Genomic DNA, 24,245 nt, shown 5'->3' with positions numbered 1-24,245 from the left:
ATTGAAAGAAATAAACTGGAGAAAGATGTAGTAAACCAATTCCATATCTTTGCCAAGGAAATCCCAAGTGGGGTCATGGAGAGTGGGAAAGCATTCAACAGCAACAATTTTGCTTCGTAGTCTGAACTTTTGTTCATAAAGGGATGAAATCTGATTGATTAGAACATGTTTCATATTTGCTTTTTCAATATACTGTAAGTGGTAGTGGTGGTGATGGTGGCAATGGAGTTGAATGAATCCCCTGTTCAATTTCAGTTTAAGTGATGAAATGGAAGAGTAAGTAAGAGGTAGATAATTGGGACAATGAGACTTAAATGCAGTTACTTTTTTTTTTTTAAATCAAGTCTGAAGAAGATTCTCCATCAAGTATGATACAATTAGAAGACAATTAATCATTGATTGGCAGAAAGTTCTGAAATATCTCAAATAGTCCTCTTTTTTTGGGGGGGGGTGTGTGGTAAATTTTGCAATAGTATTTTATTTTTTTCCAATTACATGTAAAGACAATTTTCAACATTTGTTTGTGAAAGATTTGGAGTTCCAAAATTTTTTTCCTCCCTCTTCAAGATGGCAAGTAATCTGATATAGGTTATACTTGTGCAAACATTAAAACAAATTTCCTATTATCTTTGTCCATATTTGTCCATATTAGTCTCAAACAGTCCTTTAAAAAAGTAAGACATGCCCTCTATGACAGTGTTTATCATCATGTGGTCTAGGAATTCCTGGGGAATCTCTAAAACCCTTTCATGTTTTTCATAATTATTTTCATAATAATAGTAAGATATTATAATTTCTAATGTGATCAATATCGATAGATATAATCTATATAAAAAACAGTTCTTTGGAGAACCCTCCATGTTTAAGAGGGTAGAGAGGTAGATTCTGAGATCAAAAAGTTTGTAGAGTCAAGTCTCTTGAGATAGGGACAACTTTATGGAGTGTGAGCTTTGGCTATGGAAGAAGACTCCAGCTCTGAAGAGGGAACTTGCTCTTGTACAGAGATTTCTTTCTCTTCCCCTAATCAGCCAATATCTTGCTGTGGATGAGACATCAGGAAGGAGGCTAGGAGAATCCAGAGGAGTGACATAATTAACAAACGCTGTGAATAGGGAAAAAGAACATTAGGATCTTGAAACTATATGTTATCTTGGCCACCCAAATTCCCTAAAGGTATGGCTTTACTAGGGAATCCTAGGAGTGTGCCCACTTTTGCCAATGATTTCAAATTTATAGGAGAATATGTTTCAAATTTATTGGGAAAATAAATGTTGGGAAAACATTTTGGAGCCAAGTATTCTTATAGTCACATCTTAGTAGCACCTTGCTTGGTTCTTTTGCGTTCTCTAGCTAGATAAGGTAAATGTACAGGTTGGGGCTGGTGAGCTGTAGTTTTAGGAATATGAACTCATAAACTACCTTAAACCTAGAGAAGATATCCTCTGAGGGCTGCAAGCTATGAGTATGAATTTTAAAGATTTTTTTTTAAGGACTTTTTTTTTTTTTTGAGGGTAAGGATGAGAGAGTGTATCAATAATGCAGAAGGGTTGCTAGGCATGAATGCTTCCTAATTGAATGAGTACCACAATTTTTATTTTTGTTTTTGTTTGTTTCTTCTTTATTACCATTAGGCAGGAGTATGTAAGTAAATGTTTCACAACTTCTCTCTGGAAAAAAAAAATGTACAAAGTACACATTTTAAGTTTAATCGAGTTTATTAACATGTTCTCCTTTCTTTTCTTTTTTTTCTCCATTATTTTCTTAAGTCTACACCATCAAATAAACATAATCAAGCCTATTTGTAGCAGTTGCTCATTTCAGAGATGTAAATGCTCACACTGAAAATTTAACATTTTTTCCAAGGTATCTCCAGAACATCCCTGACAAATACATAGACTAAGTCAATTTCAGGTCTTTTAGATAGGAAGATCCATTTCTAGATTCCACTAAGTAAGTGGAACTAACTTAGTGGGAGTAATAGACTATGTTGTGATCCACGCTCAGTCACCATAGTCCTCTCTCTAGATTAGATGGCTCTCTCCATCACAAGACCATTGGAATTGGCCTCAATCACCTCACTGTTGAAAAGTTCATCATTTCTTATAACACAATAGCATAGCATCACAATCATATACCAAAATTTGTTCATCTATTCCCCAATTTATGTGTATCTTCACAATTTCTAATTCTTCTAATTCCTTAATAATTAAACAGGTTTTTTCCTCACAATAAAGCAACATTTTTTCTTTTGGTGAATTTCTAGTTTTTTCCTCTTGTATATACATATACATATATATGTATATATACATACATACATACATACAGATAAAATACAAAAGATAATTTTGTGAGAAAGGAAGAGGAACGACACCAATAATTGGGGGAGGAGAAAGAAGGAAGGGAATAAGCAATTATATGGCATATACTAAGTGCCACTGAACAATGTAGGTGCCAGTATTATTCCCATTTTATAGTTGAGGAAGCTGAAGCAAACAGAGAAACTGCCCAGACTCATACATCTTAGTAAGCATCTGTGATAAAATTTGAACTCAGGTTTTCCTGAGTTGTATTCACTGTGCCACCTAGCTGTCTTTATGATCAATAAACAAAGTTTTCAATTCATTTGATCATTTCCCAGATGGGCACATAAGCCTAAGATGTTTCCAATTTTTGCTTTCTGGAATAATGCTTATGTAATGTAATATTATGTAATACTTCTCCCCATTTCTCAGATGTCATCCTTACAAGTAGTTTTCAGTGGGATTACTATTTTTTCCTAGTTCTTATTGTATCACTTCATATTGTTTGCTTCCATTTTTTTAGATCTTGACTCTAGTGGTCTGAAGGGAATTGAATAAAAGGAATTTAAATTAAACTGACTTTCTTTGGGTATTTCTGCAGAGGAGAGTCAACACTTAACCTCGAACAGTGTAACATGGTAGGCAACAGTGTTACATGGTATTTAGGGAGTACCTAATGGGAAAGTTTTAATGTTTGATGTCTGTCTACTTTGATATATGTCAGTGCTAATAACCAGTTTCCTCATTATGCTCTCTTTTCATAGACTTAAGCCATGCAGGTAATATTTTATGAAATATATAATATTTCTTCATTATTATTGTATTATATATTACTGTCATTCAGATTCGTATTTAAATGTATATATGTAGCACCTTTGAAAATATAAAGTAATTCTTTATATTTTCAATATTTTTTTAACTCTCTCATGAGATGTATCTTCTGGTTCTGAATTATAATAAATTATAATAAATGTTTACCTTCTTCTTAACTATCTTTCACACCAGCAACCTAGGTTCAGATAATGATCATTTGCTATATGTTTCTCAACTCCATCCCCACCTCCCCACCTGTCCTTGTCTGTAAGCAAGCAAGGACCAAATTTTACACAGAATAATAAACTTTTATGTGACTTGACAGCTAATTCTGTCTAGCTAAGTGGCATTGTAGAAGAATGCTGGATTTGGGGGTTAGTAAAATCTGAATTAGAATACAGCCTCTAGTACACTAATTGTGCAAATCACTAAAAATTCTCTCAAGAGTTTACTCATTTATTGAATGGCAATAATAATCAGATAGCCTCCAAAACCAGTAAAGGCATTTTAATGAGATTTATGTACTCACTGGCTGGGCCAAACTCTCTGAAGGATTTAACCCAGTAGAAAAAGAAGCCAAGGATTTTTTATAGAGTAGTAATGATTACATCACAAGATATGAGGTTATAGGAGGAGTTTGCTAGCAAGGGGAGGTCCTAAAGAGAATGAATACTGAAAAGAGAAAGCGGGATGAAAGAGGGAAGGACTGTATTAATGAATGGTGATATTTTACCTAGCAGGGGTTCACTCAAAGACAGCAAAGAAGGAGAACTGCATATATTCCATGTCAGGAGAAAGATTTATTGAGGTTTATGACTCAGTGTCTTGTTCTGCATACTGTTGGTGCTACTTTCTTGTTGGATGATTTCTGTGTTATGTTTTGTGGGAAACATCAGGTAGCAACTTGGTGCTATGATTACAGAATTTGTTGACTCGATCATTATCTCATGATTAATGATTTCTGTGGTGCTCAAGGCTGGGATAGATTTGGGCTGGGATGCGCTGGGGGAACAACCAGAATTTCCATAGCAGGGCAAGTAAGCCTCTCTCAGTTTTCTTATCAGCAAAATGGGCATAATAATAGCATTTACAGCACAGCTATAACATCAGATGATTCATTATATTATTCATACTATTATGTTTAATATATATAAAATGCTTTGCAAATCTTGTAGTGTTGTGTAGTCATTATGATGTACAATAGTCTTTTTTACTTATTTTTCTTTAACATCCATTTTTTAAATGTTGAGTTCCAAATTCTATTCCTCTCTCCAGTTTTTTCACTAACCCAGTGGGAAGGTAAGAAGTACCCATAATACATGTGAAATCATACAAAACATTTCCATATTAGCCATGTTAAAAACAACAACCAAGAATAAAATAAAATAAAAATAAAGAGAAAAAAAAAAAAAAACACGCTTCAATCTGTATTCGGAGTCCATCCATTCTCTCTGAGGAGGTGGATAGTTTTTTTTTTTTTTTTTTAAACCATGAGTCCTTTGGGGGATCCCCATTCTTTGGATATTTATCAGAATCTTTTTTCTTTTGGTTGATCGTTGAAGAGGCTCTATATAGAGCACAAGATCCTGCAGTTGCTGCACAAACTGAAAGCTTGTAGTTTTCTGGTCATTTTCTGGAGAAATTGAAATAGAACTACATTTCCCAGAAGGTATCGCGAATCTGAAACGCGGTTAAAGAGGGTAGCCAAGCTGGGAGGAGAGCTAGTCAAAAAGACCCGACTGTTGAAATGCAGAGCGCATGAAGTCACCGAAGAGGAAGAGTTACAGTGCGAAATACAACGAAGTACATAAAACACATAAACTCTAAGTCAGCTTCGGTTTGACAATTCCGACCAATAAACTCACGCTCCGAAGAAAGAGGGAGGGATTTAATGACTGTGCGTCAGATCGCGGGAGGTTCTGGATTGGCCGAGCCGGAGGCGGGGCGGCGATGGCGGGAGTATTCGGACTGCGGTGGCGGCTGCGGCGGTGACGGTTGGGTTTGGCCGCATCCGGGCTTTCGTAGTGCCGAGATCAGGTCTGTCCATAGACCCAGCTTCTGGCCTGCGCCGTGTCCCGTGGCTTGGCGCGGCGCGGCGCGTGGTCAGCTCCACCTTCTCTCCCCACTCCGGACGGAGCCGCAGCCGTCTATTCCAGCTCCGCCGGCAGAGCTCGGGAAGGATGGAGAGGAGCCGGTCGCGACGTCCCCACCAGCCGCACGGCCTGGCCGGAACGCCCTCCTCCTCCTCATCTTCGTCGTCTTCGTCGTCCTCATCGTCCTGCCGTGGTGGCCGGGACACTAAACCGCAGCGGCGAAAGGGGCAAGCGTCGGGCCACGGACCTACGGGGGAGCCCGGGGAGAAAAGAGCCAAGTTTGTAAGTATCGTCTCTAGGCTGGGCTACCACTTATTTATTTGATTGGGGATTTGAAGGCGCTATACCTGAACCAGCAAAGCCCACCTAAGTTTTCACTTACGTCATTGGTAGCCAACTGGAAGGAGACCCCAGTCCTTGGGGGTGGGGAGTGTCTAACTAGTTATCCGCTATGGCTTGACCTCCCGTTCCGGCTTGAGCAGCAAGTTTGAGAGCAATCTTGTTTTTCATAAAATTCTGCTAATCGGTTCTCAGTTATGCTTTCAGTATGATTAGAAAATTTGCATGATGGGATTGGAGACAGTTTAGTTTTAAATCTTGGCAGGATGGGCAGGACCTGTAGTCACTCCTGAGGAATGTATTTGTTATCTTGGAATGGAGTCCAAAATGTAAGAAACTTTCCAACTTGCTGGCATAAGCGTCCAGCAAGGGAAGAATGGGGCAGAAGACTTAGGTTGTCCTCTTGCAGTTGTCTGTCATCTTAGTGACATTCCCAAGTTGAAAGTTATGTAGCTCTTATTTTGTCTCTTGTTTACCAACCTAGTACAGAGGTTTAGATCTTCTTTATAGTCCAACCTGGAAGCTTATCTTTGACTTTAAACTTTTGACATAGTAATATAGAAAATTCTTTTGTGATATACCAGAAACTTTTAACACATGTATCTACTACAAATAAGTAGACATTGCTATGAATTTATGGAAAAATACTAGTAATGACTCATTGCTTTAAGAATTAAAAATGCTCAAACTGTTAGAGTATCATTGAACATAATTTTTAGTTAGCATTAACAGGGACTGTATAAAAACTATTTGGTTAGCAATAATAGGGATTGCATACATATTATGACCAAAGTTACTATATATATAATAACACATGGGGATATATGGTGAGTTAAGTGTCAGTTTCCATTGCTGACTCATCTTCTTTCCAGCCAAATGTGGGTGTATCCCAGGGCTTCATCCTGAGCATTTTTTTTTTCCTTTTATATTTTAAACAATAGCTAGCATTTATATGGAGTTTTAAGCATTGCAAAACATTTTATATAAATCATCTCATTTCATTCTCACAATAACTCAGGGAGGCAGGAGCTATTATTCCCATTTTACAATTGAGGAAACTGAGGGAGATAGAGTTTAAGTGACTTGCTCAGGTTAACATAATTTGTAAGGATATAAGACTGGACTGGAATTCTCATGGCTTTAATAATCATCTCTCTATGTGATAAGAATATGGATAGAGTCTGGACCTATAATTTCATTGGTAAAAGCAATTCCAACACTTCTTTACAATTTAAGAGCTCCAGAGAAGTTAAATGACTAAAGAGACTTAAGTGACTATGTCAGAAATCGGACTTGAATCCAGTTCTTTCTTAGTTCTCTTACTAACTGTGCTACTTTGGCTCTCTATCCACTACGCCAGAATACTTCTCAGATTCTTTGTGAAGATCATTCATAATTTTCTCCTTCATTTCTCACTTGTACTTTTGTCCTGACTTTGCAACTGCCTGATGAACATCTTCACTTGGATGCAAAAACAGAGATTTCAAACTCGTGACATCCAGAATGGAGCTTGTTAGCTTTCCCTTGAAACAAATTTCCTGTTTCTAGAGCTTTCACATCCTTTCATTTTCAACTTCCATCATCTGTGTTTCCAACCTTCAAATCATCTCAATTATCCCCACTTACAATCAGTTGCTTAGTTTTTCAAGTTCTACCTCCTCAACATTTCTTGCTTATATATTTGTCCACAGTGTCCTTTCCCTTACCTGGCTACTAACCTAGTATGGTCCTTTTTCACTTTCTGTCCAGTTTTTTGCAAGAGCACAATGGACAGAGTCCTGGGCTGGAAGACTGGAGTTCTAATCCAGCTACTTACTGACACTTACTACTTCTGTCTACCTTAGTTCTCATTTGTAAAATAGGGATGATAATACTTCCCAGGGTTGTTGTGAGAATCAAATGAGATAGTATTTATAAAGAGCTTTACAAACCTTAAAACACTATATAAATGCTAACCAGGCTCCTAATTGGTCACCTTGTCCAAGGCTCTCCCTTCATCAATCCATCTTTGTAGAAGAGTTTCCGTTGTCTTTAGTTGTCTTTATGTTAACACATACTTGGTTCTGTTTGGTATTTAAAGTCCCATACAGTTGAACTTTAAACTCTCTTTCCGCCCTGATTTCACATTACTCCCCCTCATTCTGTTTCAGCCAAGCTGGTCCATGTGCTCTTTGTCCCAATAGAGAATTATGTTTCACTTTATGTGCTTGGAATATTCTCACTTTTGTATCTCTAGTAAAGGCCCATTTCAAGTGCTCCCTTCTACATGTGGCTGTTCTTGATTCTCTCTAGTTTTTAGTGCATTTTCCACCAGTTGAACTTATTTTGTTTCTATCTTATATTTATTCAATTCAGTTTAACACATTTATTGTTCCTACCATGTTCCATGCACTTGGGATGCAAAGTCAAAATGAAAAACAATTATCATTATAGTTTACATTTTGTTGAGGCAGGGAACAATGCATACACTGACAACGTAATATGAACATCATAGAGCATCCCAAAAATCTTAGGGCAGTTTTAAGTTTAATAGTTTTGTGCATTATGTGTGTGTGGGCTGGGGTGAGGTGGGGTGGGTGGAATGTAGTAAGTCTTGGCCTATGAGACTGAGGAACTTACTAAGTTCTTTTAGTGGTATCTATATACATGTTTTCCCAAGTATGTTCAGAACAAAGATTATTTCATATTTTTTGTCCCTATCTGTAGCACTTTATAGTGCCTGGCACATAGTAGTTGCTTAATATATTCTTGTCAAATTGATTTGAAAGAATTTAATATGGACATAAGCTCAGAGAGGATTTATGATCTTCTGGCCTTTGATTTTAGTTTCCTTAGTACCAGAATAAAATTTTATGTTTTTCTCCTCCATATCCTAATCAGACAGTCATAAAGTAGGAGTCAGATTGCCAAATGAAAGATTCTTTCCAACATGAGAAAAATTAAACTGGAGAAATAATTATTTTCTCATCTGTTATAACAACCCCTTTTCTATCTTCAACTAAGAAACATGACTGTAAAGCTAGAATATGAGGATAAGGGGAAAAAGTGAAGCCAGTAAGAGATCAGAAGTCATGATGAAGGTGAAAAGATCTTGAGGATTGAGGACATAGGACAGTGAGGACCGGATATTGTAATCAGAGAGAAACATTTCTTTGTTCTGGAGTTTGCAGATAGAACAGTTCTGAGGAATGATAAGATCTTATATATGTATGGCCTAGTGGCTACCCAATTTTATTCTTTCTTCATCCCTTAACTCCCTTGTACTTTTGGTATTTTTGTTGAGCCTTCTTGGATAACTCTAGACTCCTAGAGCCAAACTGCTGAACACTTTAGAAGTAGTATCCTGGTCCACAAGTCTATATTATTTTGGAAATAACTTGTAAGAATGAAAAGATCATTTGATTTTGAGTTTGTCAAATCTGAAAGCAAGTGACCAAAAAAGTCACAGAGCTTATGTAACCACCTTTTAACTCTAAATTTGCCAAAGAGCTCATGCAGGCTATCACAACCACAGTTAACCTTAAAAATTATCAGGCTCACATAGCTCATCACAACCATAGTTAGCTCTAAGAAAAAAAAATAGAATAAAAATAAAATGTAAAAATAGAGGGGTCATAAACAAAACCTTTTTTTATTCCTTTGGAGGGATACTAGATACATGTACAGATGCCAGTTTTAGTGTGGGCAAATCTCAATATATAGAGCAATGATTACTCAGCAAGCTGTAGTCCTGGCAATGAGGCATAACAGCAACTAGACAGTTTGATTCATAGCAGGGCTTTGTGACCAGAACATATATCCTATCGGTGCTTGTCTGAACTCAAAGACTACCAGGTGCTGGAATTTTATTATGACCGAGTTCATCTAGGTTGCATACAAAATATTATTGTTGTGCCAAGTTCAGGGACAACTTGTTTCCTGAGCCTTAGCTCTGGAAGACAGGGTTTCTCCAAATAGTAAAAAGAGAAGGGTGGTCTTGGTATGGAATACTGAAAAATTAGAGGACTTGGATTAGATTGTTGAGTTTGTCACTTATTATCTTTGTGACTTTGTGCAAAGACAAAAATTACTTAACTTCTCCTTAGTTTCCTCATCAGTAAAGTGAAGGATTTAGAAATGTCTTTTGAAGGCCCCTTCTAGGTGTGACATTATATGATCTTATGACTTTAACTATATCTAACTACTTCACTCTAATCCTTTTATTCCTCTCTTGTTATCTCATAATCATATTCATCATACTAATTATTCCAAATCTCTGACACTTTCTTCAGACTCAGTTCTATTCACTTGAGCTTTTTGCAGATACCTTCTCCTTCTACTTTGTTGAAAAAAATCATGCATGCAAGTTCACCTACCCTCTTCGATGCCTCATGAACTTGCTAAATATTAAAATACAAGTTAGGCATAAAAAGATTTGAGGAGAGAAAATGGAGAGCTCCTTTCAAATTTAGCTAGTTTAGGGACTATCTGTTTTTTTGTTAAGAATTTAAGACAACAGGGAACATAGTTTCTATATTGTTCTGTAAATTCAGGAAAAGCCCTAATGATTTAGGAGACCAGTTTCCCATAAACAGCCAGGTTATCATCTTCTGTCAAACCCCATTTGAATTATTATAGTCCTTTGGTGGTTTATCGATGAGTTTTGATTTTGCTTTATTCAACTGTTTCTCAGTCTTTGTTATTTATATCTTTTTTCTAGTTTTTAACATATATATGTATACATATTTATATGACAGATTTCCAGTGTGACTGTTTTTCAAAATTTTGATAATTTTTTCTTCATATACTCTTTTTCCATTTGATAGGTGATACCTTGGAGTTTATTTTTTTTTAAAGTTTGCATTTCTCCAATTAATGATTTGGAACATTTTTTTCACCTCCTTATATAAATGGCAGGTCTGACTAAATTATTCCTCTGCTTTTTAAGGTGTTAAACTGATATGATTATTAGTTCATTCAATGGTTAACCAAAAGAAGTTTACTTAACCCTAATCTAAAAAAGGATATTCGGTCAGATTGCTTCTGCCAATCTGGTTTAAAGGGTAGGATGTGGGTGTTCCTTCAGTCTCTGGACTTCCACAAGGTGGGACCTATATCATTCTGGCCAGAAGCTACCAGCAAGCTTCAGCTAAGGATGTGGAGTTTAAGCCTTAGTCAAGACCCAGGCCAGTCACCTGGCTCATTTGAGACCTAGTGACTTCTTTTAGGTGACTAAAAAGTAGCCTGACTTACCTGGAGGAAGTTTGAAGTTCCTAATGAATAGTGATAACAGTTTGCTGATGTACTTCACATCCTTGACCACTTATCTCTTGGGAAATAGCTTTTAGTCCATTCCTAAAATTTGATGAATGCCTGTGCTGATTGAAGAGCTTCATCTTCAGGCCTCCTTTATAATTTTTTAAATGGCTCTTCTTTGCCTTCCTCCAAAATTTGAGAAACATTAATTTGACATGGGTCCAAGATCATGATTTAAGGCTAGGGTTATAAGCTCATAGATTTAAAGCTACATGGAAGAAGCCATGTAGCCCAACTCCTTCGCTGTACTGATGAGAAGACTGAGGCCCAGAGAGGTGAGATGATTTGCTCAGGCTCATACAGATAATACTTTTCAGAAGTGGAATTTGAAACCAGAACTCTTCCTCTGGACCAGATGCTGAATGTGAATTCAGGAGATTGAAAATGGATGTGTGTGTGTGTGTGTGTGTGTGTGTGTGTGTGTGTTAGTGATTTAAGACTTAATCCTTTCCCTTTGTTAGGAGACTGAAGTTGGAGGTCTCTGGTACCCTTCAAGATACCCCAAAGCAGTGGTTTGAAAATTAATAGTTAATGGTCTTAGTAAATTCAGTTTGGGCTTTTTGTGTTGTTTAATCTCAGGATTTTTATATTAGGTGTTCTAGCCTAGCTTGGCCAACTGGGTTAACTCTTAGAGGAAGATGCTTTTGGAAATTAGTTAAATGGCTTCAAGTACTCCACACTGGTGAAGTCATAGTCACAGAATCCATGGTCCAGTTTCACTTTGATCTCTTCTTTTTTTCTGTGTCCCCCTTTCTTCAGTCCCATGGCCTTTTCACTCTTTTGGCTCCTGGTGGCCTTTAAGGCTTATTGTACTGGCAAACCTTATGCTGTGAAGGGATGATTTTTTCTGGGGTAGGAAAACATGTTTTTTAAACAAGGCTTCTAGTTGACCAGTCCTTGAATCTTCTATTCACCAATCTTCTCTCTGGTATCAAAAGATGGGGTGAGCCTACATCTTACCAAAGTTAATGTCTCAACCTAGGCCCTTGATCCTATCTTCTTTCTGCTTGGTTTCTTACTTAATTATTTCTCCACTAACCTAAATTTAAATCTGACCACAGTCTCTAACTAGTGATGTGACTCTGGGTATCAGTTAACCTCTGCCTCAGTTTACTCATCAGCAAAATATAAATGATAGCATCTATCTCACAGAATTGTTATGAGGCTCAAATGAGATAATATGTATGAAATGCTCAGCACAGTGTCTGGCATTTAGTAGATACTATTACTATTATTATTTTTATGATATTTTCATTTTTAAATCTCTTCCTCTTCTGATTTCTTCCTTTTAAGTCCTCCAACTTTGCACGATTATTTTGTTGACACATTTTAAATGTATTTGTTATCTGTTATTTTTCATCTTAATTGAATAAATATATATATATGTATATATATTGCAAACCTTAAAGGGCAATATAAATAAAAAGAGTAACAGCATTATTATTTAAGACCTTTCTCAGGTCTTGCTACTAGGTCTCCCTTTCTCAGGATTAGCTCTTTGGCACAGTGAATAGAATACCAAGACTTGAATTGGGAAGACATTTTTTATGAGTTCAAATCTGACATCATACAAACCACTCTAGTGTCTTTGCTTTGAACACCTCATGGACAGTATGGTCCACTGGGTCAAGAAGAATTAGATATGACTGAACAACAACAATAACAGGTGCCACTTATTTCGCTACATTGTTGTAGCAAAGGAATAAGGCAATTGGATGATGCCATAGCAGCAAAATAATATTGTATCAGGTGGAAAAGTTGCAGTGAATCCAGTGTGGTTATTTTATTAATGTCTATGGTGGATTTTTGGGAAGATTGTCCCCAAGACATGATTAATAATTTAGTCATGGAATAGATTCGATTCCATTCATCAGTAAACATCCATTCTGCTTTGCCAGTCAAGATTCATCCTGGACAGTGGACAGAAATGCCCTTGTACCTTTTTATGTGTGAAAAAACATTTTGAACTGACTCTAAATAGTAGATACAATATTCTCACACTACTATGGATTTAGTAAAATTTTTTGCCAAAATTTTGAATAGGTTGGGATGGAGTAGAGAAGGAATAAATGAGACGATCCAGGACGCTAGGAAGAAGCTTCTCACGACAGGCAAAATGGATGTACACCTTTCTGGTAGATTAGGTCTCTGACTCTAGATACTAAGGATTTTCATCCAATTTAGTTCCCCCAGTCACAACATAATTTACTTGCTTGTTCACCCAGTTTACTATACTTACAGTCATGTGATAAGTAGTAGTTTTCAACTGTTTTATATTGCATAATGGCTACAATATGGGTTACTTGTATGATGTGCTGAAGTCAATTCAAACTAAGGAAAACAAATATTAAGTTTTCACTGTGGACATTTACACTGTGGAAATGGGCAAACTCTACAGATCTAGGCTTGATTTGTTATTTTGGTGTTTGTACTTAAGAAAATAATAGAGGAAATGTTTTTGTTGTTCTACTATATAGTCATGCCCAACTATATGTGATCCTTTGGGGAGCTTTCTTGGCAAAGATAATTGGAGTAGTTTATCATTTCCTTCTCCAACTCATTTTTCAGATGAGGAAATTGAGGTGAACAGTTAAGTGATTTGCCTAAGGTCACACAGTTAGTGACTGAGGCTGGATTTGAACTCATTTTCTTGATTCTAGTTCAGGTGCTCTATCTATAGTACCACTTAGTTGTCCATAAATTAAGTAAATTAATAAAAGTAGATTAAATTTTAAAAATATGTCTTAAATACTCTTTTTCTTTTCTAGATAGCCAGTTGTTAAACATTTATCAGTATGCTTCTGGTTAGGTGAGTTTATATGCTTTTGTGAGCTAACCTGAGTAACTCTGCATTATTTTTAATCTTCTATTGAGAAAAATACACTTAAGTCTGATTTTGCATTACAAGAATTAATAATTGTAATCTCATCCCCTTAGTATACAATAAGTTTAGCATGATAGAGATTGTGTTTTCACTTAAACCTTAATTTTTCTTGGATTAATTTGTTGTACTAAGTGATGTTACAATCTTTTGCAGCGCTAGTATTCTCTCAGAAGTCCTACACTCACATTTTTAAATACTTATAAATATCTACCTGAATATTCCACTGGCTCCTCAAATTCCATGTGTCCAAAATATTAGTTCCTTAAACTCTCTTCTTCTTTCAGAATTTCTATCCAAACCTTGGTATTATTTTTGATTTCTTCCTCTCTTACTTGCCACATTCTATCTTGATAGTCTATAGGTTTTGGATTTTTTTCTCTTCATGATTTCTGAATACCTCCTATTAGTTCTGTTCTCATTGGAACTATAGACCTTCCTTACTCTCCTGGACAGTGGCAATATATAAATCCTGCTAAATGCTTTTTCTGCCTTAATTCTCTTCTCTGGCATATTTATGCTAGCTTAATCTTTATAGATTTGGTCATGTCACTTCATTCAGAATCTTTCAGTAGCTCCCTAGAAATCTGAGAAAGTTCTGATTTCTTATTCTGGCATTTAATATGCTCTCTACAATCTGGTGCCACTATTTTTTTTTTTTCAGTCTTATCTCAGAAACCACTCCACATAATCTATGTGTCTGCCTTCTCGCCTTCCATATATTTCTTACATTCCTCTGTCTTCTATCATTAGCTCACAATGTTTTCAGTGTCTTAAGACTGCTTTCCTTCAAAAGGAAGTAGACACTCTATGTATAGAAATTCTACTACATCTGAGAGCACATCTGAATTAATTAAAATTAGTGGGGTCAAATCCCACTTCCAAACTTATTAACAGTGTGGTATTGAAAAACTTGTTTCACTTAGCAAAGTTTTAGCTTGCTTAATTGCAAAATGGATATAATAATGATAGGGCTGTTGTGAGCAAGGTACTCTTCACTTTGACATACTTTATGAATTTTTTTATTAATTATCTTTAAAGCCCAGATAAAGTATCACTTTCTTTTGAAAGTCTTCCCTAACTTCTAGCCCCCTGAAAGGTATTTTTCTCTTTTAACTTCTATAGCATTTGGTTTGCTCCTGGACTACTGCTTCTCTCATTCTTACCTGACTTTCTCTGGTTTCTATGCCTTTGGCCAGAATAACATTCCAAGCCTGGAATGGATCTCTCCCTTGCCATTTATTGGAATCCTTCATTTCTTTATTAGTATGAGTCAGCAAAAGTGATATCAAGAATCTTCTCTATGTTTTAAGATTTGCAAAACTCTATCGATTAATTAATTAATTTGTTTGATTCTCTAAACTATGAGGAAGGGTATGATCCCTGTTCTTATATATGAGGAAACTAAGGAGCATTAATGTGAAGGAACTTGTTCTTGGATATATACCGCTAGTAAGTGCCAGAAGTGGATTTAGAATTCAGCTCTTTTAATTCCAAGGCCATAGCTTTTCCACCTATATTTAGGGGCAGATTAGTTAAATTAGATAGCTTCTTTCTGGAAGAACAAGTAGACAAGCAACTGGAGTACCAAAAATAAATGTATAGGTTCAGATTCTAACAATGAAGAACTCTGACAGACTCCTATTTATTCTTACTTAGCCTACTCATAGTTGCTATATCAAAAATTCCTGGGATCATTGGTACTCTTTTTGTCTATCTCATTTAAAAATCCACAAAGAATCTACTTATTCTATTTCATTTTTAATTAGTCTGAGCTTCTGAATAGAGCCCATTTTTTGATTTGAGTAATGAGTGTGATTTAAGTTTCCCAGAAATAGAAGGAGGCTGGGGCCCAACAGTAGTGATGAGGCAGAAAAATATGTTTCCTTGTATCCTATGTTTGTGTATGTGTGTGTGTTTTCCTCTGTTGGTTTATGTGCTTTTCATAAATCCTTTAGTTATATTAGAGATGGTTATATCTATATTTCTGTTTTTTGAGAGCCTGAATCAGACTAATATAATCATGCTTGAGTGGTCTTTGCTCTTAAAGAGATTACTATCTAGTATAATGACATAAGAAATCTGCAAACAACTATAATGCAATTAATAATGTATTTTATGTGTGTGTGTGTGTGTGTGTGTGTGTGTGTGTGTGTGTGTGTGTGTGCATGCTTGTGAGAGAGAGACAGAGAGACAGACAGACACTGATTTCAGGAAAAAAAGATCAATTGCAATTGAAGAATTTAGGCTGCCAGAATCCTAGTTGCCAGAGCTCAACGAGGTGGTGTTTAGAGGATAATTGGTAGGGCCTGAGGAAAAAGGAATCTCCTGAGCAAAGTTATCATAGTGTGCCATGGTCTAAAACAGCAAATAGAAAACTATCAGGAGTTTACAGCTAAGTAACCAAATCTCAGGATTAGATAGAAAACAGACCGATAAGTTTATAGCAGTAATCTAAAACCCTACTAAAAGTAGTCACTACACACAGAATGCTGTATAAGATTTGGGGATACACAGACAAAACGGAAAAGATTGTTCCTGTCCTCAAGGACTCTTTTATATGGCTGTGTGGTTATTTGTATGGTTACACAAGGTAGTCATGATGAAATGTTTGATCATACTGTTGTTTGTCCTTTATGGTATTTTACCTTGCATGTGAATTAGATTTAGGCAAGGCAAAGTTGCACAAAGTCATCAACCTCACTATTTCCAAAATCATAAAAGTCCAGTGGCTAGACAAAAAGTAAAAATACCTGGCCTGTTGATGGCCTGGGATGCAGTGGATTACCTTGGTACCTTTTATATCTGACCAAGCATTGGACCTCTTTCAGCTGTTGTCATGGCCATTGGAACAAATTGTTCTTATCTGTCCATTCTATGGGGTGAGGGTGAGGTAGACATTGTTTTAACTCACCAATTTGCTTGAGGCCTTTTGGTTATCCTCAACCTAGTTTAGCCTCTGCCAAGATAATTTACCAGGCTGTGGTTGATGCATATACTATTGCTTCTTAGAGCCACATGTTGGATGAGCCACTGAAGTGTTAGTCTTCCCTTAACATCCCATACATATGCAAATATATGTGATATGTGTTCCAAGAGGACTATCATTTTCCTCTGTCTTACCTCACATTAAAGATTTGACCTTCTGGAGCAGTCCCCAAGTAACTTCATAGTGAGAAATTCCAAACTGATGCTGTTAAAATTTGTGAGAAAATTGAGGCACTGGAGTGCAATCTTTTGTCATGGAGTTTATTTTATTGTATGTTTTTTTTTTTTAATAACTTTTTATTGATAGAATCCATGCCAGGGTAATTTTTTTTACAGCATTATCCCTTGCATTTACTTCTGTTCCGATTTTTCCTTTCCCTCCCTCCACCCCCTCTCCCAGATGGCAAGCAGTCCTTTACTTTTGTATGTTTTTCAATGAATCTGTGATCTCCCTGTCTTATCCTGTATAATTATTATCCCCTGTACTCCTGTGTGGTCATTCAAAATATTGTAGACCTTCCTTAGTCTTTAAAAACAAAAACAATACTTCTCTCTGTGCCACTTATTTTTATTTGTTTATGGAAGGCTTGCTAATTTAAGTTTGAAGATTGACCTTTAGAAGAAATAATCAAGAGTTTTCATCATGGCATATATTACAGAAAGCTCCCTAAGGGCAGGGATGATCTTAGTTTTATTTATACTGGATCATCAGACAGTGACCTGCACACTGGCCAGTATTTAAGAAAAGTTTGGATTGAGTTAAGTTTAAACAATTTTCCCAAGACTGTCTTTCCACTTTTGAATCCTTAATTTGGATGACATTTTTGTTTGTAAAGAATGAAAGATCTGATTTTCAGATGAGAATTTTAGGCTTTAGATAACAGAATTCTGTGAAGTATAGTAGAAAGCCTGGTAGATCTTACTGAAACAAGATATTCTTCAGTGAAATGCTAAGATGAATCAAGTGGCCTGGAATTGCTTTAGCTATGTCTTTTATTTGCCATAGAAACACAAAGCAATTTTTATGTTTTTAGTCTGTAAAAGAATATTGAGTAACCTATTTTGCTTGTCTTTCATAGTGAAAGCAGATAATAAAGATGAATGACATTTCTATAGCCCTTCATGGTTTACAAAGCTCTTCCTATTGGTTAATCATCTTTGATACTCAGAATTATCCTGTGAGGTTGGTAGTGCAAATATTATCTTCATTTTTTTAGATAAGAAAAATGAGACTTAGGTTAAGTGCTTATCTAGCCTCTAAAGAGTAGGTTTTTGGATTCCAATTCAATTTCTTTTCCTTATTGCAGCAAAGTACATTTATAATAACTCTACTTATTTCATTCTTTCCTACTCATATCTTTGTAATCCTGAAGCCTAAGGACTGGTCTCAGACATGTACTAGCTGTGTGATCCTGGGCAACCTTTACCTGAGAACCACCTCTGTAAAATTATTAGCTGGAGAAGAAAATGTCAAACCACTTCAGTAACTTGGCCAAGAAAGCCTCAAAGCCCAAGAGTCAAAAAGCATTGGAGAGAACTAGAAATAACAAAGTTAAAGTTAAAAATACAGAGAAAGGCTCTTTGATTTGGAATTAGCTTAATTGCTTAAAAAGCATTTTTAATTATGGCTCCAGTAAATATATTAGTTATAGCCTTGTGGTACTCTACATTTCCATTCAATTGCTGTGGAAATTTCTTCTGAAGAGATGTCGCTTCATATGCTTTTGTTGAGTTTATAGAATATTGACATTTTCATGCTTTTATTGTTGTTGGCTTGAATTAACTTTGCTTTATGGGTTAATTTTATTGCAGCATCCTAGTATCTTTATTATCCTACAAAATGAATTTCATTTTTCATATGTTACATGAATTTTTAAATACATGTAAAGTGTGTTGCTGCTATATGTCTCAGTAATTATCTTTAACTCTTAGCCCATAGTACCTTCCAAAATAGAAAACAAATGATTGCTTACAGAATGTGTGCAGTCTTCCTTGCTGATTTCCAAAACTGATTTGACTTTTAGATCTATAAAATATAGATTAAACATAACCTTTTAACTTCATGGGATATTGAAGATCAAAGTACGGACAAATCTTTGAACAACATCTACAAAGGTGCCTTTCTCTGTTATTAATAGTGTGTCACTGAAATATCTTAATCCAAAGGGACTAATTTTCCCAAATGGTATATTGTAATGGATGTTATTAATGTAGGGGGCGGGCATTTAAAAGTTTAGATAAGTTGAATTACTGGGGTCAGAACATCCAAATAACCAGTTATTGGTCATTTATGACCAATTAAACTAGCTGATGATACTTGCTGTAGTTCTGGTTCTTTAAAAAGTACATTGAAATCTTTTTTTGATTTCTAAGCTGTTTTTCCCCCTAAGTCATCTTTCTTATTTGTTTTGGATACTTAATTCAATCTCAAATGTCATTCCATACATACTGACTTTCCTTTGAAATGAAATGTCATTAATTTGATCTAATTGTGGAGAGGGTGAATTTGAATGAAAAAAAAGTCTGAATTTTTAAGAGGCAGCAGCTAGATAGTACAGTAGCTAGAGCACTGGGCTTGAGTTCAAATATGACCTCAAACATTTATTGGCTGTTTAACTCCAGGAGAGTCACTTAATCCTTTTTGCCTCAGTTTCTCATCTGTAAAATGGACTGGAGTAGGAAATGGAAAACCACTTTCCTACCCTTGTCAAAAAAAACCAAACAAACCTCCAAATCCAAATAAAATCATAGAGTCCGGCATGACTTACACAATAACAACTGAGTTTTAAAGTATTTTTAGGAACATTTAGTTTTGTTATTATTGTATGCCTTTAGTAACTTGGCCAATTCCTTGAAGCTTTATCTTAATGGACAGAGGAGTGATTTGCAATTATTGTATCAAATATTTGTATGTTCATGTGTTTCTAAATGGTTTTAAAATTGTTTAATCATTCTCTAGTATCTCCTTTACCTTTCTATCTTCTCAAAATAAAAATCAAGTTTCTTTTTAGATTCTACTTGGTGAGACTTCTTTATACTAATGAAATCACTTCTCTAATCTTATACTTATCCCTATCATGGTAAATTTCAAATATCTTTTTCCTGTGAAAATAAATTTATAAGTATTTTGGGAATTGTGGGACATTTTCCTTTCTTTGAAGTATAGACCCGATAGTAGTGGTACAGAATCAAAAGATATATATATATATATACACACATGGTTTAGTCATTCTTTGGACATAATTTTTTTTCAGAATAGGGGACCAATTCACAGATCCACCAGTAATGCATTAATGTTTTGGGACAAATTTCTTTGTCCCAAACTATAAATCACAGAGAAGGTGCTGATTTGCATTGAAATAGGGCATTTCCTCATTTTGGAGGTCCCTTTACTCAGTGAAATCACAGGTTCAGACAGGGGTATCTTCTCAGGAATTTGTTCCGTTTATGCTGACTGTAAGGCTCTTACTGGAAATAGGAATGTAGTCTGGAGAGTATTGCTGTTTCCAGGGCTTTTTGGTTGAAGGTCTAGAGCTGTCTCCATTGGTATGAGAATGATCATGGTGATTTTACTAGACTAGCTCATGGTACTTCTTGTCTTAATACTTCAGTTAAGCTGATTTGCTCTTCTGAAGTGGCAGTTAGTTAGAAATGGCTGGCTTCTTCTCTATATTAAACGCTTAGTCTAGATGCAGAACTGGTAGTCTGGTGGGGTGAAGTAGGAAGGACAGGGACTTTGGTGACAAGACCACACCTAAACTTTCTAATATCTGAAGGAACCTTTGAAAATAACTTATCAAAGTTAAATTAAAAATTTAATACAGCCTCTATAGTTAAACTGTTGTTTATTAAAATGGCTGAGTTAAACTCAAAATAATAATTAAAATTCATTATTAATAAAAAATTAATTATCCATTAAATTAAAATGGAAAATATCATATAAATCTTTTCTTAATACTCTAGCTCTATGAACCTGTGACTGCTTTAATAAAATAGTAAGCATTCAAAACTATTAGTTTGCTTTTCTTTCCTCTTGGAAGGAATATTTTTCCAACTGATATCTCACATTCTTTCTCCATTTGTATTATATGTATAATATTACTCTTCCCTTGATAAGAGAAAAAAATCATTTTTAGTTGTTTAACTTGCTTTACATACATATTGAAAGTACTTCCAAAAAAATGGACATTACTTTTTAAAAAAAATATCCCAGATGTACATGATATGGAGAGAGATAGGTTTATGATCTCTCTCTCACTCTCTCTCTCTCTCCTCCCTCTCCCCCCAACACACACACACACACATACACATACCCCAAAGCACAAATATTTATTTAATTAAAATTTGGACAAAGTGGCATATATTCTAGCTTTAAACTAATTTATTCCAATTCTGATTTCTCTTGGCAGTCATACTGGTAAGCCAGACTAGTTTGATTCTTGTACTTGCATTTCTGACCCTGACTTGTGTTTTTGGTTCTGGACTGGGCTAAAAAAGTTATTCATTCTGTTAAATAAAATGACCAGTTCAGAAGTTCTCAGAATTCTGGTCTTAGAAATCTTTTATATTCTTAAAAATGTTTGAAAACTATTCCTCCTAACCCCTCAAGAACTTAGGTTTATAATAAGTTGATTATATCTATTTTGCTATATAAAAATTTAAAATCTTGTATTATAAAAATGGTTTTGACCTTGAAGACTCCTAAAAGGTCTTGGGTACCTCATGAATACCCAGATAACACATTGAGAACCATTATTTTAATCCATACTTAGGAATATTAAACATTTAATAGCTATAGAGTTGCCTTTTCCTTTTTAGGAACAGCAAACAAAGGTTGTGGTAGAAACTTTGGCCGGGCCACTAATGACAGTCCAATCTCAACTAACTGATGGCTATTACTTAATAGCTACATTTTTCAAACTTCATTCCTTGGAATCTGAGGTCTCATAAAACAGTACAAGAGATTCTTTGAAAAAAATAAGCTGAAGAGGTAGGTAAATGCACTCAGGAATCTATTAGTTCTGTTATCTGTGTCTGCTCTGCACATTATACACACAAGCAATTAGAGCCATTCAGTCCAATGGAAAATATGATCAAAAAGTTTGTCTTGACTTAGTTATTGAATGCAATCAATAATGGTTGCTTTTTAAGTTGCCTTGAAAGAGTATTTTTATTGACTAGCATCTACTTAACTCTCCTCCCCCCAAAAAACCTCCTCATAAGTATATTTTTGCATAAATGCCCATTTAGGATAATTAGGCAAAACCAGGACGTTTGAGTAACCAAAAATTAAAAGCATCAATAGCCAAGACTGAGGATGACACAAAGGTTCTTTTTTCAATTTAGTATTTTCAGTTCTAGATCCTCTCCATCCCCATTGAGACAACAAGAAATATAAAATACTTTATGGATATGAAGTCATGCAAAATATTTATACATTAACCATATGTGGATGGGTGAGGAAGAAAAAAATAGAAAAAAATGCTTCAGTTTTCACTCTGAGTCCATAAGTTATCTTTCTGGGGTTAATAGCATTTTTTTATCAAGAGTTCTTTGGAACTGTGGTGGGTGGAAATAAAGTTTGAGTGCCAAATTCCAACTACAGTAGAAATGTAAATATGATGATAATTATATTCAATTTGGTTGTTTGATTTTGCTGAGTCTGATGTGCAGTTATGTTATGTTACCAAGTCTTTAAAAACTGCCCCACGATTCTGCTAAAATTTCAAAGATATTTGCAAGTAAAATGTAATCTATTGAGAAAAACTCTGGTAATTTAAAGAGGGACAGAGGCACAAGGTAATTTGATGAATCAGTTTTGAAGAAAGGTTATACAGCTTATTTTGAATTTTATCTAAATTGTGTTGTAGAACTTGTATGAATTTGTAGTTTGCTAATGTGGAGTAATATTTGGAAGTTCAGTCTCAGGATCAGGAAGACTTTGAGTCCTCAGTATTACCTTTAACTGTATAATCCTGGATAAATTACTTAACTTCTAAATCCTGAGCAAGGTTCCTCCCTCCTATTCTTAATGTAATAGAAGTTACATATCTACCTTTTATCCTGTGAACAAATGAAACATAATTAAAAGCACATCGGGTTAACAAGATTATACTCTCTGATGTTGAGTTGTCAGTTCAGTTCAATTCATTTGGAAAAAATTAACTTGAATATATAAAAGTTACAGTGTTAAGCATTAGAGCAACAAAGACTGATACAGATTTATAATTACTTGAGAGTGTCTTCAGAGTACTTTAAAGAATTATTTTAGCAAATTTACATATAATAGAAATAACTGCCTCATGCATTTGGGCAAAATATAGAAATGTCAATTTTGGAGTTTATTTCTTCTAGCCTCCCTTTGTCCATTCCTTCATGATTGGTCTTCTTGAGCTACATTCTTGAGTAAAATGGCTCTCCTTTGAATAGTAAGGTCCTTTTCATAATCATAGATGCATAATCTTTAAAATACTATATATATATATATACTTCTGCTTTGCAAGTTAATCAAGTCTTGACTGTCTTAGAAAAAGTAAGAAATGTCAGTAGAAAAATAATAGCTCTTAAGAAAGATCTTGAGAGCTGAGGCTAAATATTTACTTAATTGTTTACCCAAAACTAGGTAGCAGTGTTACATTGTGGTTTCTAAGCACAGACCAATTAGTAGCAGGGAGAATCACAGTGTTGGAAAAGATCTCAGAGTGTCTAACTTACTCATTCCAGAACAATAATCCTCACTATAACATAATTGGTTTTTAGTCATCTAGTCTTTAAATTCCAACCTTTATTATTAAACTATGTTTCAATTAAGTGTCTACTCAAGTAGGAAGACATACAAATATAGCCCTTGTGCTCAAGAATCTTTAAAATACTAAAATTTGTAAAGTCCTTTATAATGATTATTACATTTGATTTCAAATGAAACTACTCTTTCTAATCACCACTTGTCCTCTAATTGCTAAACCTTTTTTTTTGTCCTAATTCTTCTTACCTGCTTTTTAGTATCAACACTGTTGATTACCTTCTGGAATACCTTTACCTCCTTAAAATTTCATGCATTGTTCTTTCCTAGTTCTTTTAAAACATCTATTTGACCTCTCCAATCTCTTGTTGCATCATAATACATGGTCCATTGTGGATGAATCCCTCAGACTATTTTGGCCCTTGGGCGGCTGTTAAGACATTTCTCAAAGATCCTGCCAGTTTGGTTCCAAACTACTGCAATAAAGTAAATATTGCTATAAAGTGAATGACATGAATTTTTTGATTTCGCATTATTTTTACACTGTACCATAGTATATTAGGTATACAATAATATTATATATTTTTAAAAGTACATATATTAGTTAAAAATACTTTATTGCTAAAAAATGATATCATTGAAACTTTCAGTGAATCATAATATTTTTGCTGCTAGAGAGTTGATGGCTGCTGACTGTCTGGGTTAATGGAACAGTCAAAACACATGCAACATTTATCAGTTTAGTTTGCATGAGTATGGTTCATGGAATCCCAAAACAATTATAATGCTAACCA

General features: G+C 35.1%; 1 protein-coding gene across 1 annotated transcript in view; it reads left to right on the top strand.

The window, feature by feature from the left end:
- The first annotated feature begins 5,038 nt into the window (after window positions 1-5,038).
- DIAPH3 (diaphanous related formin 3) overlaps window positions 5,039-24,245 on the top strand; it is a 419,718-nt gene continuing 400,511 nt past the window's right edge. The window contains exon 1 of the mRNA XM_051983890.1: window positions 5,039-5,488. Coding sequence (XP_051839850.1) covers window positions 5,294-5,488 — 195 coding nt within the window. The 5' untranslated portion in view covers window positions 5,039-5,293. The remainder of the gene's footprint in view (window positions 5,489-24,245) is intronic.

The sequence above is a fragment of the Antechinus flavipes genome, chromosome 3, assembly GCF_016432865.1.
Source record: "Antechinus flavipes isolate AdamAnt ecotype Samford, QLD, Australia chromosome 3, AdamAnt_v2, whole genome shotgun sequence".
NCBI lineage: Eukaryota > Metazoa > Chordata > Mammalia > Dasyuromorphia > Dasyuridae > Antechinus > Antechinus flavipes.
This window is presented reverse-complemented; position numbering and strand designations above follow the sequence as displayed.